The 19440-nt window shown below is 43.0% G+C and overlaps 1 protein-coding gene across 8 annotated transcripts in view; it reads right to left on the bottom strand.

Annotated features, from left to right (window-relative positions):
* Positions 1–19440, bottom strand: part of LOC112228038 (supervillin) — a 153133-nt gene that overhangs the window by 95051 nt on the left and 38642 nt on the right. For 2 of the 8 annotated variants that reach the window (XM_024393165.2, XM_024393166.2), the window contains exon 1: positions 18553–19259. The exons of 1 other annotated variant lie outside the window; for it this stretch is intronic. In XM_024393165.2, the coding sequence (XP_024248933.2) occupies positions 18553–18616 (64 nt within the window). In that variant the 5' untranslated portion in view covers positions 18617–19259. Of the gene's footprint in view, positions 1–18552; positions 19260–19440 lie in introns of those variants that run through there. 5 more of the 8 variants (XM_024393167.2, XM_024393169.2, XM_024393168.2 and 2 more) reach the window with 4 other exon arrangements.

The following is a 19440-nucleotide window of genomic DNA, read 5'->3' as shown; positions in this document are numbered from 1 at the left end:
GTAATCAAACTTTTCTGGCCCATGGTGTTGAATGTTTATCCTTTAAAGCTTGGAAGAGAGACCCTTAAACCCAGACTTGAACCACACACCCACTCCACTGAATAGCAGGCTACTGATTGCTTTGCAACACTTGCAGTTAGCCACTGATTCCTTCCAAACCACTCATTGTTGAATTTGCGATTTCCAACTTGTTGTGTAATGTCCAATGGCCGATGAGCACCGATACATTTGACCTATAATTTGCGAGTAGATTGTCGACGTGATTCATGATAATGACTGCTTGTCTAGCTTGCTAGCTAAGATTTGGAAAGTATGATATTGACATGATCAGTCCAATCAAAGCTACGGTAGATGTAACATGATTTGACGTCATTCTATCTGTGGCCAATGACCTTGAGCCTTTTAGGATGGGCACTTCTAATGTAACTCAAGGGGCTTGAATTTTTCAGTTCTCCCCGTAGATTTTGAGGTGACGTAGTGTCCTCATCAATGAGCCATGAGCCAATCACGGCCCAACTAGAGTACATTACCAACCCCAATGTTCAGTATTTTCCGCTGGCTGCCCCTCCACCACAGAAAGCACTGAGCTAGGCTGAAACACCTGCATTTTGGAGCTGCCTTACTCAAGGAAGCAAAAAAGAGACCATGTTTGTATACGGCTTTATTTACTCAATTATTTAATTTTAAACAATGTTTGCAAACTGATATGTGACACAAGTGAATTCCAAAATAACATTGAAAACAAGAAGCAACATTTTTTTTAATATATATATATATATATATATATATATATATATATATATATATATATATATATATTAGACACACACACACCTTTCGGAAAGTTTTCAAACCCCTTGACCTTTTCCACATTTTGTTAGATTACAGCCTTATTCTAAAATGGATTAAATAAAACTTTTTCCTCACCAATTTACACAAAATACCCCATAATGATGAAGCGAAAAATGAAATATAATATTTACATAAGTATTCAGACCCGTTGCTATGAGAGTCAAAATGTACTATGCAGAGATGATAACAACAGAGAGTAGCAGCAGTGTAAAAGATGGGGGGCAATGCACATACTCTGGGTAGCCATTTGATTAGGTGTTCAGGAGTCTTATGGCTTGGAGGTAGAAGCTGTTTAGAATCTCTTGGCGCTCCGGTACTGCTTGCCATGCGATAGCAGAGAGAACAGTCTAACTTGGGTGGCTGGAGTCTTTGACAATTTTTAGGGCCTTCCTCTGACACCGCCTGGTATAGAGGTCCTGGATGGCAGGAAGCTTGGGCCCAGTGATGTACTGGGCCATTCGCACTACCCTCTGTAGTGCCTTGAAGTCAGAGGTGTGAGCAGTTGCCATACAAGGCAGTGATGCAACAAGTCAGAATGCTCTCGATGGTGCAGCTGTAGAACATTTTGAGGATCTGAGGACCATTGCCAAATATTTTCAGTCTTCTGATGGGGAATAGGTTTTGTCATGCCCTCTTCACAACTGTCTTGGTGTGCTTGGACCATGTTAGTTTGTTGGTGATGTGGACGCCAAGGAACTTGAAGCTCCACTGCAGCCCCATCGATGAGAATGGGGGCGTGTTTGGTCCTCTTTTTCCTGAAGTCTTGATCACGATGAGGGAGAGATTGTTGTCTTGGCACCACACGGCCAGGTCTCTGACCTCCTCCCAGGCTGTCTCGTCATTGCGTCATCTGCAAACTTAATGATGGTGTTTGAGTCGTGCCTGGCCATGCAGTCATGCGTGAACAGGGAGTCCAGGAGGGACTGAGCATGCACCCGAGGGACCCCTGTGTTGAAGATCAGCGTGGCGGATGTGTTGTTACCTACCATTACCACCTGGGGGCAGCCTGTCAGGATGTCCAGGATCCAGATGCAGAGGGATGTGTTTAGTCCCAGGATCCTTAGCTTAGTGATGAGCTTTGAGGGTACGCTGGAGCAGTAGTTAATGAATAGCATTCTCACGTACAGTTGATGTTGATGGAAGTTAACATACACCTTAGCCAAATACATTTCAACTCAGTTTTTCACAAATCCTGACATTTAATCCTAGTACAAATTCCCTGTCTTATGTCAGTTAGGATCACCACTTTATTTTAAGAATGTGAAACGTCAGAATAATAGTAGAGAGAATCATTTATTTCAGCGTTTATTTCTTTCATCACATTCCCAGTGGGTCAGAAGTTTACATACACTCAATTAGTATTTGGAGCATTGACTTTAAAAATTGGGTCAAACATTTCGGGGAGCCTTCCACAAGCTTCCCACAATAAGTTGTGTGACTCGCACATGCTTTTTCAGTTCTGCCCACAATTTTTCTATAGGATTGAGGTCAGGGCTTTGTGATGGCCACTCCAATACCTTGACTTTGTTGTCCTTAAGCCATTTTGCCACAACTTTGGAAGTATGCTTGGGGTCATTGTTCATTTAGAAGAACCATTTGCGACCAAGCTTTATCTTCCTGGCTGATGTCATGAGATGTTGCTGTTGCTTCAATATCCACATAATTGTCCTCCCTTATGAAGCCATCTATTTTGTGAAGTGCACCAGTCCCTCCTGCAACAAAGCACCCCCACAACCTGATGCTGCCACCCCCGTGCTTCGCAGTTGGGAGGGTGTTCTTCGGATTGCAAGCCTCCTCCTTTTTCCTCCAAACATAACGATGGTCATTATGGCCAAACAGTTATATTTTTGTTTCATCAGACCAGAGGACATTTGTCCAAAAAGTACGATCTTTGTCCCCATGTGCAGTTGCAAACCGTAGTCTGGCTTTTTTATGGCGGTTTTGGAGCAGTGGCTTCTTCCTTGCTGAGCGGCCTTTCAGGTTATGTCGATATAGGACTTGTTTCACTGTGGATATAGATATGTTTGTACCTGTTTCCTCCATCATCTTCAAGGTCCTTGAAGGTCCTTTGCTGTTGTTCTGGGATTGATTTGCACTCTTTGCACCAAAGTACGTTCATCTCTTCCTGAGTGGTATGACGGCTGCATGGTCCCATGATGTTTATACTTGCGTATTATTGTTTGTACATATGAACGTGGTACCTTCAGACATTTGGAAATTGCTCCCAAGGATGAACCAGACTTTTGGAAGTCTACAATTGTTTTTCTAAGGTCTTGGCTGATTTCTTTTCCCATGATGTCAAGCAAAAGGAGGCAGAGTTTGAAGGTAGGCCTTTGTGGAGTGGTTTAAAATGAAGTTTTAATGTATGTAGACTTCTGACTTTCACTGTAGGTGTTCCTTTTGTCCAGGAGGGACAGTGCAGTGTGGAGTGCAATATAGATTGCATCATCTGTGGATCTGTTTGGGCAGTACGCAAATTGGAGTGGGTCTAGGGTCTCTTGGATAATGGTGTTGATGTGAGCCATTACCAGCATTTCAAAGCACTTCATGGCTACGGACGTGAGTGCTGTAGTCATTTAGGCAGGTTTCCTTAGTGTTCTTGGGCACAGGGAATATGGTGGTCTGCTTTAAACATGTTGGTATTACACTCAATCAGGGACATGTTGAAAATGTCAGTGAAGACACCTGCCAGTTGGTCAGCACATGCCTGGAGCACATGTCCTGGTAATCCGTCTGGCCCCGCGGCCTTGTGAATGTGAATCATGTCAGCTATGGAGAGTGTAATCACACAGTCGTCCGGAACAGCTGATGCCCTCATGCATGCCTCAGTGTTGCTTGCCTTGAAGCGAGCATAGAAGTGATTTGGCTCGTTTGGTAGGCTCGTGAAACTGGGCAGCTCGCGGCTGTGCTTCCATTTTTAGTCTGTAATAGTTAGCAAGCCCTGCCACATAAGACGAGCATCAGAGCCGGTGTAATATTATTCAATCTTAGCGCTTTGCCTGTTTGATGGTTCGTCAGAGGGCATAGCAGGATTTCTTATAAGCTTCCAGGTTAGAGTCCCGCACCGTAAAAGCGGCAGCTCTATCCTTTAGTCCAGTGCAAATGTTGCCATGGCTTCTGGTTGGGGTATGTATGTACAGTCACTGTGGGGACGACGACCTCGATTCACTTATTGATAAAGTCAGTGACTGATGTGGTGTACTCCTCAATGCCATCGGAAGAATCCCGGAACATGTTCCAGTCTGTGATAGCAAAACAGTCCTGTAGTTTACCATCTGCTTCATCTGACGACTTTTTTATAGACCGAGTCACTATAGCTAGTAAGCAGGAGGATAGAATTGTGGTCAGATTTACGAAATAGAGGGCGAGCTTTTTATTCTCTGTGTGTAGAGTACAGGTGATTTAGAATGTTTTTCCCTCTGGTTGCGCATTTTAACATGTCAATAGAAATGAGGTAAAACTGATTTAAGTTTCCCTGCATTAAAAGTCTCCGGCGACTAGGAGCGCCGGCCTCTGGGTGAGCGGTTTCCTGTTTTCTTATTTCCTTATACAGCTGACTGAGTGCAGTCAGTGCCCGCGTCCGTCTGTGGTGGTAAATAAACAGCCACGAAAAGTATAGATGAAAACTCTTGGCAAATAGTGTGGTCTACAATATATCATACAGATAATCTACTTCAGTCAAGCAAAATCTAGAAGCTTCCCCTACAAATCAGCCGGGCTAGACAATATGGACCCTTTTTCTAAAATTATCTGCCGAAATTGTTGCAACCCCTATTACTTGCCTGTTCAACCTATCTTTCGTGTCGTCTGAGTTTCCCAAAGATTGGAAAGCAGCTGCTGTCATCCCCCTCTTCAAAGGGGGGGACACTCTTGACCCAAACTGCTACAGACCTATATCTATCCTACCCTGCCTTTCTAAGGTCTTCGAAAGCCAAGTCAACAAATAGATTACCGATCATTTCGAATCCCACCGCACCTTCTCCGCTATGCAATCTGGTTTCAGAGCTGGTCATGGGTGCACCTAAACCATGCTCAAGGTCCTAAACGATATCTTAACCTCCATCGATAAGAAACAATACTGTGCAGCCGTATTCATTGAACAGGCCAAGGCTTTCGACTCTGTCAATCACCACATCCTCATCGGTAGACTCAGTAGCCTTGGTTTCTCAAATGAATGCCTCGCCTGGTTCACCAACTACTTCTCTGATAGAGTTCAGTGTGTCAAATTGGAAGGCCTGTTGTCTCTGGCAGCCTCTATGGGGGTGCCACAGGGTTCAATTCTTGGGCCGACTCGCTTCTCTGTATACATCAATGATGTCGATCTTGCTGCTGGTGAGTCTCTGATCCACCTCTACGCAGACAACACCATTCTGTATACTTCTGGCCCTTGTTTGGACACTGTGTTAACAACCCTCCAGACGAGCTTCGATGCCATACAACTCTCCTTCGGTGGCCTCCAACTGCTCTTAAATACAAGTAAAACTAAATGCATGCTCTTCAACCGATCGCTGCCTGCACCTGCCCGCCCGTCCAGCATCACTACTCTGGACGGTTCTGACTTAGAATGTGGACAACTACAAATACCTAGGTGTCTGGTTAGACTAAACTCTCCTTCTAGACTCACATCAAACATCTCCAATCCAAAGTTAAATCTAGAATTGGCTTCCTATTTCGCAACAAAGCATCCTTCACTCATGCTGCCAAACATACCCTCGTAAAACTGACCATCCTACCGATCCTCGACTTCGGCGATGTCATTTACAAAATAGCCTCCAATACCCTACTCATTAATTTGGATGCAGTCTATCACAGTGCCATATGTTTTGTCAAGCCCCATATACTACTCACCACTGCGACCTGTACGCTCTCGTTGGCTGGGCGATGAGTATGAAGCGAGGGCCAGCCAACGAGAGCGTACAGGTCGCAGTGATGAGTAGTATATGGGGCTTTGGTGACAAAACAGATGGCACTGTGATAGACTGCATCCAAATGATTGAGTAGGGTATTGGAGGCTACCTGTACGCTCTCGTTGGCTGGTCCTCGCTTCATACTCATCGCCAAACCTACTGGCTCCAGGTCATCTACAAGACCCTGCTAGGTAAAGCCCCCCCTTATCTCAGCTCGCTGGTCACCATAGCAGCACCCACCTGTAGCACGCAGTCCAGCAGGTATATCTCTCTGGTCAACCCCAAAGTCAATTCCTCCTTTGGCCGCCTCTCCTTCCAGTTCTCTACTGCCAATGACTGGAACGAACTACAAAAATCTCTGAAACTGGAAACACTTATCTCCCTCACTAGCTTTAAGCACCAGCTGTCAGAGCAGCTCACAGATTACTGTACCTGTACATAGCCCATCTATAATTTAGCCCAAACAACTACCTCTTCCTCTACTGTATTTATTTATTTTGCTCCTTTGCACATTCTTCCACTGCAAATCTACCATTCCAGTGTTTTACTTGCTATATTGTATTTACCTCACCACCATGGACTTTTTTTGCCTTTACCTCCCTTATCTCACATCATTTGCTCACATTGTATATAGACTTATTTTTCTACTGTATTATTGACTGTATGTTTGTTTTACTCCATGTGTAACTCTGTTGTTGCATGTGTCGAACTGCTTTGCTTTATCTTGGCCAGGTCGCAATTGTAAATGAGAACTTGTTCTCAACTTGCCTACCTGGTTAAATTAAGGTGAAATAAAATTAAAAAAGATTTAGTGCACCAGCTGTTTACAAATATGCACAGACTGCCCGCCCTCGTCTTACCGGAATGTGCTGTTCTTATCTAGCCAGTGCAGTGTATATCCTGCTAGCTGAATATCCATGACCTCATTCAGCCACGATTTCATGAAACTTAAGATGTTACAGTTTTTGATGTCCCGTTGGTAGGATATTCGTGATTGTACCTCGTCTAATTTATTGTCCAATGATTGTACGTTAGCAAGTAATATTGACGGTAATGGCAGCTTTCCCACTCGCCTTCTCTGGATCCTTACGAGGCACCCCACTCTGTGTGCTCTGTACCTGCGTCTCTTTATCTTGCCAATAACGGGGATGTCGGCCTTGTTGGGTGTTCGCAGAATATCCTGTGCTTCCTGCTTGTTGAAGAAAAAATATGTGTCTAATCCGAAGAGACTGATCGCTGTCCTGATATCCAGAAGCTCTTGTTGCCGTAAGATATGGTGGCAGAAACATTATGTACAAATTATTTACAAAAGTTTTCCGTAAAAACATACTAGCTTAGGCCTTAAACATCCCTCTCATATTGTAGCCTACAGGTAATTTTACTAGCTGATAAAGTGACAGGGATAGATTAATATCAGAGAACGAAAACAACAATGTATTCATGTACACTTCTATTAATCTTCTCCATCAGTAGCTAGGTTTCTCTCCAATTAGCATCAGATTTTTATGCAAGTATTCTAGAATCCGCGTATCCGTAATCCAAAATATGCGGAATTTCCACCAAACAAACTTGTTGCATATAAAAATCAGTGTGTGATGACATAGTGTACACAACATTTATTTTTTGCTTAAGTTTTCATGAATCAAATAAAAATTGAAAGTTGAATGTGTTTCCATTGCATTTTCAACTCTACCGATAGTTTTGTGTTAAATAACAAATGTGCCTGCTCTGGTCTTGGCACATGTGCTCCAGCCAACAGCTTGCAGATAGACTAGCCTACAGTAGGCTACATGGAATTATTACGGAAAACATCGAGAATATTTATTTTTTAAACAGCAGTCAAGCAACAATCATCATATCACCAGAATAAGACAGACAATATTAATTTGGAAAGGAGCATCAAGATCACCATGCACTTTCACCACCCTGTGAAGTTCATCGTAACTTATTTCATCTGTAGCCTAACAAACTGCAAGGTTTCCCAAGTCATAGTGGGCGGACCACACACACACACCATATTGTCGCGTGACTTCAAGTTTACTTCGATGGTATGGTTATTATATCAATATTTGCGCATAAAGACGTTTCCACCACCATTTCTAGCATAATTAATTTTACAGACACAAAAATAACCCACCATGTCGAACTAACCGGTTGGCATTTTAAAAAATGTTATAAAACTTCGTTTCCATTATAGCTGTCATTATTATTTTTCATAAGGTATGACTTTACTCACATAAAACCTGTGGATGGAAACGTGGTTAATTATGTAGGCAAAACATTTTAACTTAAAGGAACTGTATACCCCATTTTAAGAATATACAGTACTTATTGGTTCTTTACTGCACACCAGATCCACTGATGACGTAATCTCAATTGCACTCCACACTGCCCTTTCCCACCTGGACAAAAGGAACACCTGTGAGAGAATACTGTTTGTTTACCACAGCTCAGCGTTCAACACCATAGCTTAGTAATGAGCTTTATGGGAACTAAGGACCCTGGGACTAAACACCTCCCTCTGCAACTGGATCCTAGACTTCCTGTTGGACCACCTGGGGGCGGCAAGGGTAGGCAGCAATACATCTGCCACGCTGATCCTCAACACGGGGGCCCCTCAGGGATGCTTACTTAGTCCTGTACTCCCTGTTCACCCATGACTGTGTGGCCAAGCACGACTCCAACACCACCGTTAAGTTTGCTGACGACAACGGTGGTAGGCTTGATCACAGACAACGATGAGAAAGCCTATAGTGAGGTGGTCAGAGACCTGGCAGTGTGGTGTCAGGACAACAACCTCTCCCTCAACGTGAGCAAGACAAAGAAGCTGACTGTGGACTTCAGGAAAACGAACCCGCCCCCATTCACATTAACAGGCTGTAGTGGAGCATGTCGAGCGCTTTAAATCCCTTGGTGTCCACAACAACAACAAAAATATCATGATCCAAACGCACCAAGATGTGAAGAGGGCACGACAATGCCTATTCCCCCTCAGGAGACTGGAAACACCGCCTGGTATGGCAACTGCTCGGCATCCGACTAAGGCGCAACAGAGGGTAATGCATACAGCCCAGTACATCACTGGGGCCAACCTCCTGCCATCCAAGACCTCTATACTAGGCGGTATGAGAGGAAGGCCGCAAAAATTGTCAAACTCCAGCCACCCAAGTCATAGACTGTTCTCTCTGCTACTGCACGGCAAGCGGTGCAGGAGTGCACAGTCTAGGTCCACCCACATTTTTTTTAACACATCTTGGTGCTGCTACTACTGTTTATTATCTATACATAGTCACTTTACCCCTACCTACATGTACATTTAACCCAAATACATTGACTAACATGTATCCCAGCACTTTGACTCAGTACCGGTACCCCCTGTCTATAGCCTCACTATTGTTATTTTATTGTGTTTACTTAAGAAAATATTTACTAAATAAACAAAACTTATTTTCTTAAAACTGCATTGTTGGTTAAGGGCTTGTAAATAAGCATTTCATGGTAAGGTCTACACCCGCTGTGCTCGGCGCATGTGACAAATTACATTTGATTTAACCTGGTCACTAATCTGCTTGTGCAGAGGAATTGGCAAGACACCACAAACAGGCTATACCATACTATCACTGCAGTGTAAAACCACATTTAGCTGTTGAGATCCTAGTGTTAAAATGGTGCTGGATGAGTCAACATGTTGTAGCCTACAGGGGGCATAGAAGGCCATCAGATACATGCCTGTGTTACTTTAACAGCCTCAATGGCAGCATGCAGGTCCATTTAGAGCAGAGGAAAGATAAATAGTAGGAGGGTGCTTCAATGCACTACACATTCCATACACACACACGCATAAAACCACTAAGATGATCACAGACATCCCAACCCTTTGATGTTAAAGATGTAATCTACAGGCCACTAGGGATGCAATAGTGTTATAAGAACACTATATGCACGTAGACAGAGCTATTAAAGTTGCCCTGCACTAGTAAAACATGGGGATGAACTGATTTCATGATTCAATGGAGTCTCATAGGCATACGCCCCCCTAGGTCTAGGGGGCGTATGTGGCCCCCTTAGACCTAGGGGCGGCAGGGTAGTCTAGTGGTTAGAGCGTTGGACTAGTAACCGAAAGGTTGCAAGTTCGAATCCCCGACCTGACAAGGTACAAATCTGTCGTTCTGCCCCTGAACAGGCAGTTAACCCACTGTTCCTAGGCCGTCATTGAAAATAAGAATTTGTTCTTAACTGACTTGCCTAGTAAAATAAAGGTAAAAAAATATATTAAAAAATAAGAAGGTCTAAGCTGAGATATCAAAAGATCAGATCATAGCATAGACTTCATACCACTTTATGGGGCGGAAGGTAGCCTCGTGGTTAGAGCTTTAGGCCAGTAACAGAAAGGTTGCTGAATCGAATCCCTGAGTTGGCAAGGTACGAATCTGTCGTTCTGCCCTTGAACGAGGCAGTTACCCACTGTTCCCTGGTAGGCCGTCATTGTAAATAAGAATTTGTTCTTAACTGACTTGACTAGTTAAATAAAAAGGTTCAATTAAAAAAATATATCAATTTCAATCAAATGTATGTGCTCAACTTCAATAGGTACAGTGCCTTCAGAAAGTATTCACACCCCTTTACTTTTTCTACATTTTGTTGTTGTACAAACGGAATAAAAAATGTATTAAATTGAGATGATTTGATCAAATGGTCTGTCTATATACACATTACATGTCATAATGTCAAAGTGGAATTACATGTCACAAAGTCATAAAAAATGAAAAGCTGGAATGTCTCGAGTCAATAAGTATTCAATAGGACTTCAATAAGTCTAAATAGGTTCAGTAATACAAATCTGTACTCCACACATACAGATAATTTATAAAGGTCCATAAGTCAAGCAGTACATTTCAAAAACAGATGCAATCACAAAGAACAGGGAGGTTTTCCAATGCCTCTCAAAGAAGGGCATCTATTGGATATAAAACATGAGACATTAATATCCCTTTGAGCATGGTGAAGTTATTAATTAGACTTTGGGTGGTGTATCAATACACAGTCACTACAAAGACACAGGCGTCCTTCCTAACTCAGTTGCTGGAGAGGAATGAAACTGCTCATTGATTTAGCAAATTTATTGAAACTGAAATATGGCTAAACATTTCTAAATACATGTTTTCACTTTGTCATTATGGGGCAGTGTGTGTAGATGGGTAAAAAATATATAATTTTAATAAATGTTGAATTCAGGTTGCAACAAAATATAGAGTAAGTCAAGGGGTTTGAATACTTTCTGAAGGCACAGTAGATCTGATCCTGAATGCCGATTGCTTGAAATTGCATTAGACATGATTTATTTCATGATAAACCTACTGTGTTTGACAGCGAGATTCCCCTTTACTGTTCTATAAGTTCTTTCTTGCTACAGGCTCTATACACTAATGCTAATACTTGGAGAAGGCAATAATCCCACATTGGGCTTATTAAGTAAGTGTGTGCAGAAAATACTCACTCCATTCAAGAGCATATGTCCCTGCTGAGATGGGATTACCCTGAGCAGAACAGCCCGCGATTAGAGAGCGCCCAAAAGGAAATGTCACTAAAATGACACAACAGGATCACTTACATTACAACTCCGACTACCCCCCACCACCACCATAGTTTGTGTGTTGAAAATGCCTAACCACTTGTATAATCTTTCGCATACACTTGAAACATGCACACATACCCCACCAGACACGCCACTATGGGTTTCTTCACGAAACCCAATACAAAAACTGATTTAATGCATCGCTCAGTTATGTATAGAGCCATGTCATCGTGAAATGCTCTGCCACAAGAGGTTACTCAGATAAAAAGCAAGTTTAGCTTTAAAAAAAAACATTGAATCACAGTACCTCTCCTCCTACTAAAGATCTAATTTAACTGTACTGTATATAATAATATTAAAATGTATCTATGAATAGTGTATAAACAGTATTGTTGTTGTTGTCTCTTGGTGTCTTTCCACTATACATTACCAATCAAAAAGTTCAAAGATTTTTCTTTATTTTTACTATTTTATAAAGTGTAGAATAATAGTGAAGACATCAAAACTATGGAATCATGTACTAACCAAAACAAAGTGTTAAACAAATCAAAATATATTTTATAATTGAGATTGTTCAAAGTAGCCACCCTTTGCCTTGATGAAAGCTTTGCGAACTCATTTCAAATAACAGGTGTGCCTTGTTAAAAGTTCACTGGTGGAATTTCGTTCCTTAATGCGTTTCAGCCAATCAGCTGTGTTGGGGCAAGGTAGGGTTGGTCTACAGAAGATAGCCCTATTTGGTAAAATACAAAGTCCATATTATGGCAAGAACATGTAAAATAAGCAAAGAGAAATGAGAATCCATCATTACTTTAAGACATGAATGTCAGTAAATATGGAAAATGTCAAGAAAGTTTCTTTAAGTGCAGTCACATACACCTCCACAGGAAAGGAAGACGCAGAGTTACCTCTGCTGCAGAGGATAAGTTCATTAGAGTTAACTGCACCTCAGATTGCAGCCCAAATAAATGCTTCACAGAGTTCAAGCAACTGACACATCTCAACATCAACTGTTCAAAGGAGACTGCGTGAATCAGGACTTCATGGTTGAATTGCTGCAAAGAAACCACCACTAAAGGATACCAATAATAAGAAGAGAATTGTTTGGGCCAAGAAACACGAGCAATAGACATTTACTGGTGGAAATCTGCTCTTTGGTCTGATTAATCCAAATGTGAGATTTTTGGTTCCAACCACCATGTTTTTGAGACCCAGAGTAGGTGAACGGATGATCTCCGCAAGTGTGGTTCCCACTGTAAAGTATGGAGGAGGTGGTGTGAAGTGTTGTCTCATTGCTGCAACTTCCGTACGGACTCGGGAGAGGCGAAGGTCAAAAGTCATGCGTCCTGCGAAACACAACCCAACCAAGCAGCACTACGTCTTGACACAATGCCCACTTAATCCGGAAACTAGCCTCACCAATGTGTCGGAGGAAACTCCATACTCCTGGTGACTTTGTCAGCGTGCATGCACCCGGCCAGCCACAGGAGTCACTAGAGCGTGATCGGACAAGGACATCCCGGCCGGCCAAACCCTCCCCTAACCTGGACGATGCTGGGCCAATTGTGCGACTCCCAATGGGTCACCCGGTAGCGACACAGCCTGGACTCGAACCCGGATCTCTAGTGGCACAGCTAGCAACAATGCAGTGCCTTAGACCACTGCGCCACTCAGGAGGCCAACCATAGCATTCTGCAGCGATACACCTTCCCATCTGGCTTGCGCTTAGTGGGCTTATCATTTGTTTTTCAACAGGACAATGACCCAAAACACACATCCAGGCTGTGTAAGGGCTATTTGACCAAAGAGAGTGATGGAGTGCTGCCTTAGACAACCTGGCCTCCGCAAATCACCCGACCTCAACCGGATTGAGATGGTTTGGGATGAGTTGGACTGCAGATTGAAGGAAAAGCAGCCAACAAGTGCCCAGCATATGTGGGAACTCCTTCAAGAATGTTGGAAAAGCATTCTAGGTGAAGCTGGTTGAGAGAATGCCAAGCATGTGCAAAGCTGTCACCAAGGCAGAGGATGGCTACTTTAAAGAATCTCAAAAGTAACATCGATTTTCATTTGTTTAAACACTTTTTGGTTACTACCTGATTCCATGTGTTATTTCATAATTTTGAAGTCTTCGCTATTATTCTTCAGTGTAGAAAATAGTAAAAAACCCTTGAATTAGTAGGTATGTACAAACTTTTGATTGTTTGTCTACACACACACACACACACACACACACACACACACACACAGGGCATTCATAAAGTATTTAGAACCCTGGCTTTTTCCACATTTTGTTTTGTCACAGTCCTGTTCTAAAAGGGATTGGGGGAGAAAAAAAATCCCTCAATCTACACACAATAACCCAAAATGTCAATGCAAAAACGCATGCACATTTATTAAAAATAGAAAACTGAAATATTACATTTACATACTGTGGGGCAAAAAAGTATTTAGTCAGCCACCAATTGTGCAAGTTCTCCCACTTAAAAAGATGAGAGAGGCCTGTAATTTTCCTCATAGGTACACTTCAACTATGACAGACAAATTGAGAAGAAAAAAAATAGCAGAAAATCACATTGTAGGATTTTTAATGAATTTATTTGCAAATTATGGTGGAAAATAAGTATTTGGTCAAAAACTAAAGTTAATCTCAATACTTCGTTATATACCCTTTTTTGGCAATGACAGAGGTCAAACGTTTTCTGTAAGTCTTCACAAGGTTCACACACTGTTGCTGGTATTTTGGCCCATTCCTCCATGCAGATCTCCTCTAGAGCAGTGATGTTTTGGGGCTGTTGCTGGGCAACACGGACTTTCAACTCCCTCCAAAGATTTTCTATGGGGTTGAGATCTGGAGACTGGCTAGTCCACTCCAGGACCTTGAAATGCTTCTTACTAAGCCACTCCTTCGTTGCCCGGGCGGTGTGTTTGGGATCATTGTCACGCTGAAAGACCCAGCCACGTTTCATCTTCAATGCCCTTGCTGATGGAAGGAGGTTTTCACTCAAAATCTCACGATACATGGCCCCATTCATTCTTTCCTTTACACGGATCAGTTGTCCTGGTCCCTTTGCAGAAAAACAGCCCCACAGCAAGATGTTCCCACCCCCATGCTTCGCAGTAGGTATGGTGTTATTTGGATGCAACTCAGCATTCTTTGTCCTCCAAACATGACGAGTTGAGTTTTTACCAAAAAGTTATATTTTGATTTCATCTGACCATATGACAACTTCTGGATCATCCAAATGCTCTCTAGCCAACTTCAGACGGGCCTGGACATGTACTGGCTTAAGCATGGGGAAACGTCTGGCACTGCAGGATTTGAGTCCCTGGCGGCGTAGTGTGTTACTGATGGTAGGCTTTGTTACTTTGGTCCCAGCTCTCTGCATGTCATTCACTAGGTCCCCCCGTGTGGTTCTGGGATTTTTGCTCACCGTTCTTGTGATCATTTTGACCCCACTGGGTGAGATCTTGCTTGGAGCCCCAGATCAAGGAAGATTATCAGTGGTCTTGTATGTCTTTCATTTCCTAATAATTGCTCCCACAGTTGATTTCTTCAAACCAAGCTGCTTACCAATTGCAGATTCAGTCTTCCCAGCCTGGTGCAGGTCTACAATTTTGTTTCTGGTGTCCTATGAAGTTACAGGTCTGTGAGAGCCAGAAATCTTGCTTGTTTGTAGGTGACCAAATACTTATTTTCCACCATAATTTAAAAATAACTTCATTAAAAATCCTACAATGTGATTTTCTGGATTTTTTTTCTCATTTTGTCTGTCATACAGTGCCTTGCGAAAGTATTTGGCCCCCTTGAACTTTGCGACCTTTTGCCACATTTCAGGCTTCAAACATAAAGATATAAAACTGTATTTTTTTATGAAGAATCAACAACAAGTGGGACACAATCATGAAGTGGAACGACATTTATTGGATATTTCAAACGTTTTTAACAAATCAAAAACTGAAAAATTGGGCGTGCAAAATTCTTCAGCCCCTTTACTTTCAGTGCAGCAAACTCTCTCCAGAGGTTCAGTGAGGATCTCTGAATGATCCAATGTTGACCTAAATGACTAATGATGATAAATACAATCCACCTGTGTGTAATCAAGTCTCCGTATAAATGCACCTGCACTGTGATAGTCTCAGAGGTCCGTTAAAAGCGCAGAGAGCATCATGAAGAACAAGGAACACACCAGGCAGGTCCGAGATACTGTTGTGAAGAAGTTTAAAGCCGGATTTGGATACAAAAAGATTTCCCAAGCTTTAAACATCCCAAGGAGCACTGTGATAATATTGCGATAATATTGAAATGGAAGGAGTATCAAACCACTGCAAATCTACCAAAACCTGGCCGTCCCTCTAAACTTTCAGCTCATACATGGAGAAGACTGATCAGAGATGCAGCCAAGAGGCCCATGATCACTCTGGATGAACTGCAGAGATCTACAGCTGAGATGGAAGACTCTGTCCATAGGACAACAATCAGTCGTATATTGCACAAATCTGGCCTTTATGGAAGAGTGGCAAGAAGAAAGCCATTTCTTAAAGATATCCATAAAAAGTGTCGTTTAAAGTTTGCCACAAGCCACCTGGGAGACACACCAAACATATGGAAGAAGGTGCTCTGGTCAGATGAAACCAAAATTGAACGTTTGGCAACAATGCAAAACGTTATGTTTGGCGTAAAAGCAACACAGCCCATCACCCTGAATACACCATCCCCACTGTCAAACATGGTGGTGGCAGCATCTTGGTTTGGGCCTGCTTTTCTTCAGCAGGGACAGGGAAGATGGTTAAAATTGATGGGAAGATGGATGGAGCCAAATACAGGACCATTCTGGAAGAAAACCTGATGGAGTCTGCAAAAGACCTGAGACTGGGACGGAGATTTGTCTTCCAACAAGACAATGATCCAAAACATAAAGCAAAATCTACAATGGAATGGTTCAAAAATAAACATATCCAGGTGTTAGAATGACCAAGTCAAAGTCCAGACCTGAATCCAATCGAGAATCTGTGGAAAGAACTGAAAACTGCTGTTCACAAATGCTCTCCATCCAACCTCACTGAGCTCGAGCTGTTTTGCAAGGAGGAATGGGAAAAAATTTCAGTCTCTCGATGTGCAAAACTGATAGAGACATACCCCAAGCGACTTACAGCTGTAATCGCAGCAAAAAGAGGCGCTACAAAGTATTAACTTAAGGGGGCTGAATAATTTTGCATGCCCAATTTTTCAGTTTTTGATTTGTCAAAAAAGTTTGAAATATCCAATAAATGTCGTTCCACTTCATGATTGTGTCCCACTTGTTGATTCTTCACAAAAAAATACAGTTTTATATCTTTATGTTTGAAGCCTGAAATGTGGCAAAAGGTCGCAAAGTTCAAGGGGGCTGAATACTTTCGCAAGGCACTGTAGTTGAAGTGTACCTATGATGAAAAGTACAGGCCTCATCTTTTTTTAAGTGGGAGAACTTGCACAATTGGTGGCTGAATAAATACTTTTTTGCTCCACTGTATGTATTCAGACGCTTTAAATCAGTACTTTGTTTTAGCGCCTTTTGGCAGTGACTACAGCCTCGAGTCTTCTTGGGTATGACACTACGAGCTTGGCACACCTGTATTTGGGGAGTTTGTCCCATTCTTCTCTGCAGATCCTCTCAAGCTCTGTCAGGTTGGATGGGGTGCGTGGCTGCACAGCTACTTTCAAGTCTCTCCAGAGATGTTCGATCGGGTTCAAGTCCGGGCTCTGGCTGGGCCACTCTAGGACATTCAGAGACTTGTCTTGAAGCCACTCCGCGTTGTCTTGGCTGTGTGCATAGGGTCATTGTCCTGTTGGAATGGGAACCCTCGTCCCAGTCGGAGGTCCTGAGCGCTCTGGAGCAGGTTTTTACTTAAGTAAATAAGGTCTATGTTTTTATTGCTACATGTTTTAAAAACCTGTTTTTCCTTTGTCATTATGGGGTATTGTATATAGACTGATGAGGGGGGGGGGGAGATTATTTACAAAAGTTAAAATAAAGACATACCTTTGAATGAGTTGGTATCCAAACTTTTGACTGGTACTGTATAACATTTATTTAGAATTGAATGTAATCTCTTATATTGTTCTTGTCTATTTTTGTTCTGTACATCGTCATGTATTTGTACGTTATTTGTGGACTCGAGGAAGAGTATCTGTTGCATGTGCAGTAGCTCATGGGGATCCTAATAAAATAAAAACCCACACCCACCCACACAGACGCCCACCTGCCCTGACCTCCCTGATGTTCTGCTCCGAGAGACAAGGTAATCAAAGGAGGATGTGGCATGAGAGGCTTAGAGTAAAGAGATAAAATGAGGGAGAGGTTTAGTTTATTCAGAAAACCAAGGAGGGGTAAAGTCAGGTGAGACAGCCAACTAAAGTCTTAAACCCCTCCCTACAAACAGAGGACTTACAGTAGATACTACTATAAGCCAATTATAGACAATCAATCAAGACAATGAACGGCTAACAAAGCCTAGTCTTATTCCATTAGCAAGAGCATTGCATGTGTAGCCATTGTGGAATCGTTAGTTGTGCGCTAGTAGTAAATGGCTGATCAAATGACGGATGGCTAAGTACATGGCGTGTACAGGAGACTCTTATGTATGGTCAATGTGCTGTAAAAACCTGAACCCCAAACACAAAATCCCTCACCAGACCAGAATGGCATGCTATTCCCTATATAGTGTATTACTTTTGACCAGAGTCCTATGGGCCTGGGTCAAAAGTAGTGCACTAGGTTAAGGAAAAGTGTGCCATTTGGGATGCAACCCCTCCTACTGGGTTTGAATGGCTGGGAACCCATCCTGGGATACCACCAGGAACATCTGTTGTGAATTCTCAGCCAGTTAACCAAGCAGAACCCCCATTCAACACTCAGTTCAACACCCTGGAAGCATTATTGAAAGGGTGAAAATGGTATACAGCTATGAGAATGAGAAACATTGGCTACACAAGCACACACACACATAATATGCCTTAACATAACTCTCCAAAAATAAACCTCAGACAAAGTAGAGCCCAGAAATAGCTCTCCCTCCTTCTGTAATCAGCTAGTCCCTCATCTTGGCTGCTACGTAAGTCCTTGGGGGCTACAGCTGCAGAAAGCGCAAGGAAAGCTGGAAACCGGGGCATTTAAAAAGAGAGCCAGCTACAGCCCACAATCCCAACCCTATCCTCAGTCCCAGCCTCTCTCTTACCTTGGCCGCAGAACTTGACATGGCTCAGGTAGTTTGAGATCCATGGGTTTGCGCTCCGATACATTTTTGCAAGACCAGGTAGGTACAGCGGACAGATTGAAATAAAAAGAGAGCTGGAGAGAAAAAGTGAGAAGTGCTGAGGTCCAACCCACAGGCAGGCAACTGACTGCAAGGTGATGCAGAGAAACAAAGGCAGTCAGTAACTGCCCCGGGATGAGCAGCACGGGAGAGAGAGAGAGACAGGGACAGAAAGACAGGAGAGGAAGTGAGCTGAGCAGGAGTAGTAGTACGTAGTAGCGTCGGCAGTGTAGTGTTTGAGTGGAGCGTCGAGGCTGTGGCTACGACGCTAGGCTGAGTCTCTTGACAGCTCCCCTCTAGTCTCCTCCAGCACTAACGCTAATAGCTAACTGGCTAACTAGACAGGTTGCAGGCATGCAGGGAGACAGGGGCTAACTAAAGCTGCTCAGTGCCTGCTAATCTGATTACAGCCAAGAAATTAGCTAGTCTAGGCCCCATCGCTACACTAACAGATTGGACCTGAGAGGCTGGACATCCCTCTCCTACAAAAACTCAGAGATAGAGAGAGAGAGGTGAAGAGATAGGGAGAGCGGAAGGAGAGCGAGAGAGAGAAAGGTACAGTCAGGAAGTACGAAGAGTGTGCTGCTGTGTTCCCTTGGCCTAGTGACAAGACAGCAGTGGGATGCTACAGAGCGAGAGAGGAGAGAGAGACGCACAGAGGGACGAGAGGGAAAGAGAGCCGGAGGGAGAGAGAAAGAGAGAATGGGAAATCAGCTGCGATGGAGCTCAGATCATGGGATTGTTTGTCTGACTAATCATATCATTATGGTAAATACTCTAGCAATCCATCCCCAGAGCAAGGCAAAAGAG

The sequence above is a fragment of the Oncorhynchus tshawytscha genome, linkage group LG29 (assembly GCF_018296145.1).
Source record: "Oncorhynchus tshawytscha isolate Ot180627B linkage group LG29, Otsh_v2.0, whole genome shotgun sequence".
NCBI lineage: Eukaryota > Metazoa > Chordata > Actinopteri > Salmoniformes > Salmonidae > Oncorhynchus > Oncorhynchus tshawytscha.
Note: the sequence above shows the minus strand (reverse complement) of the source record. Positions and strands in the feature narration are given on the sequence as shown.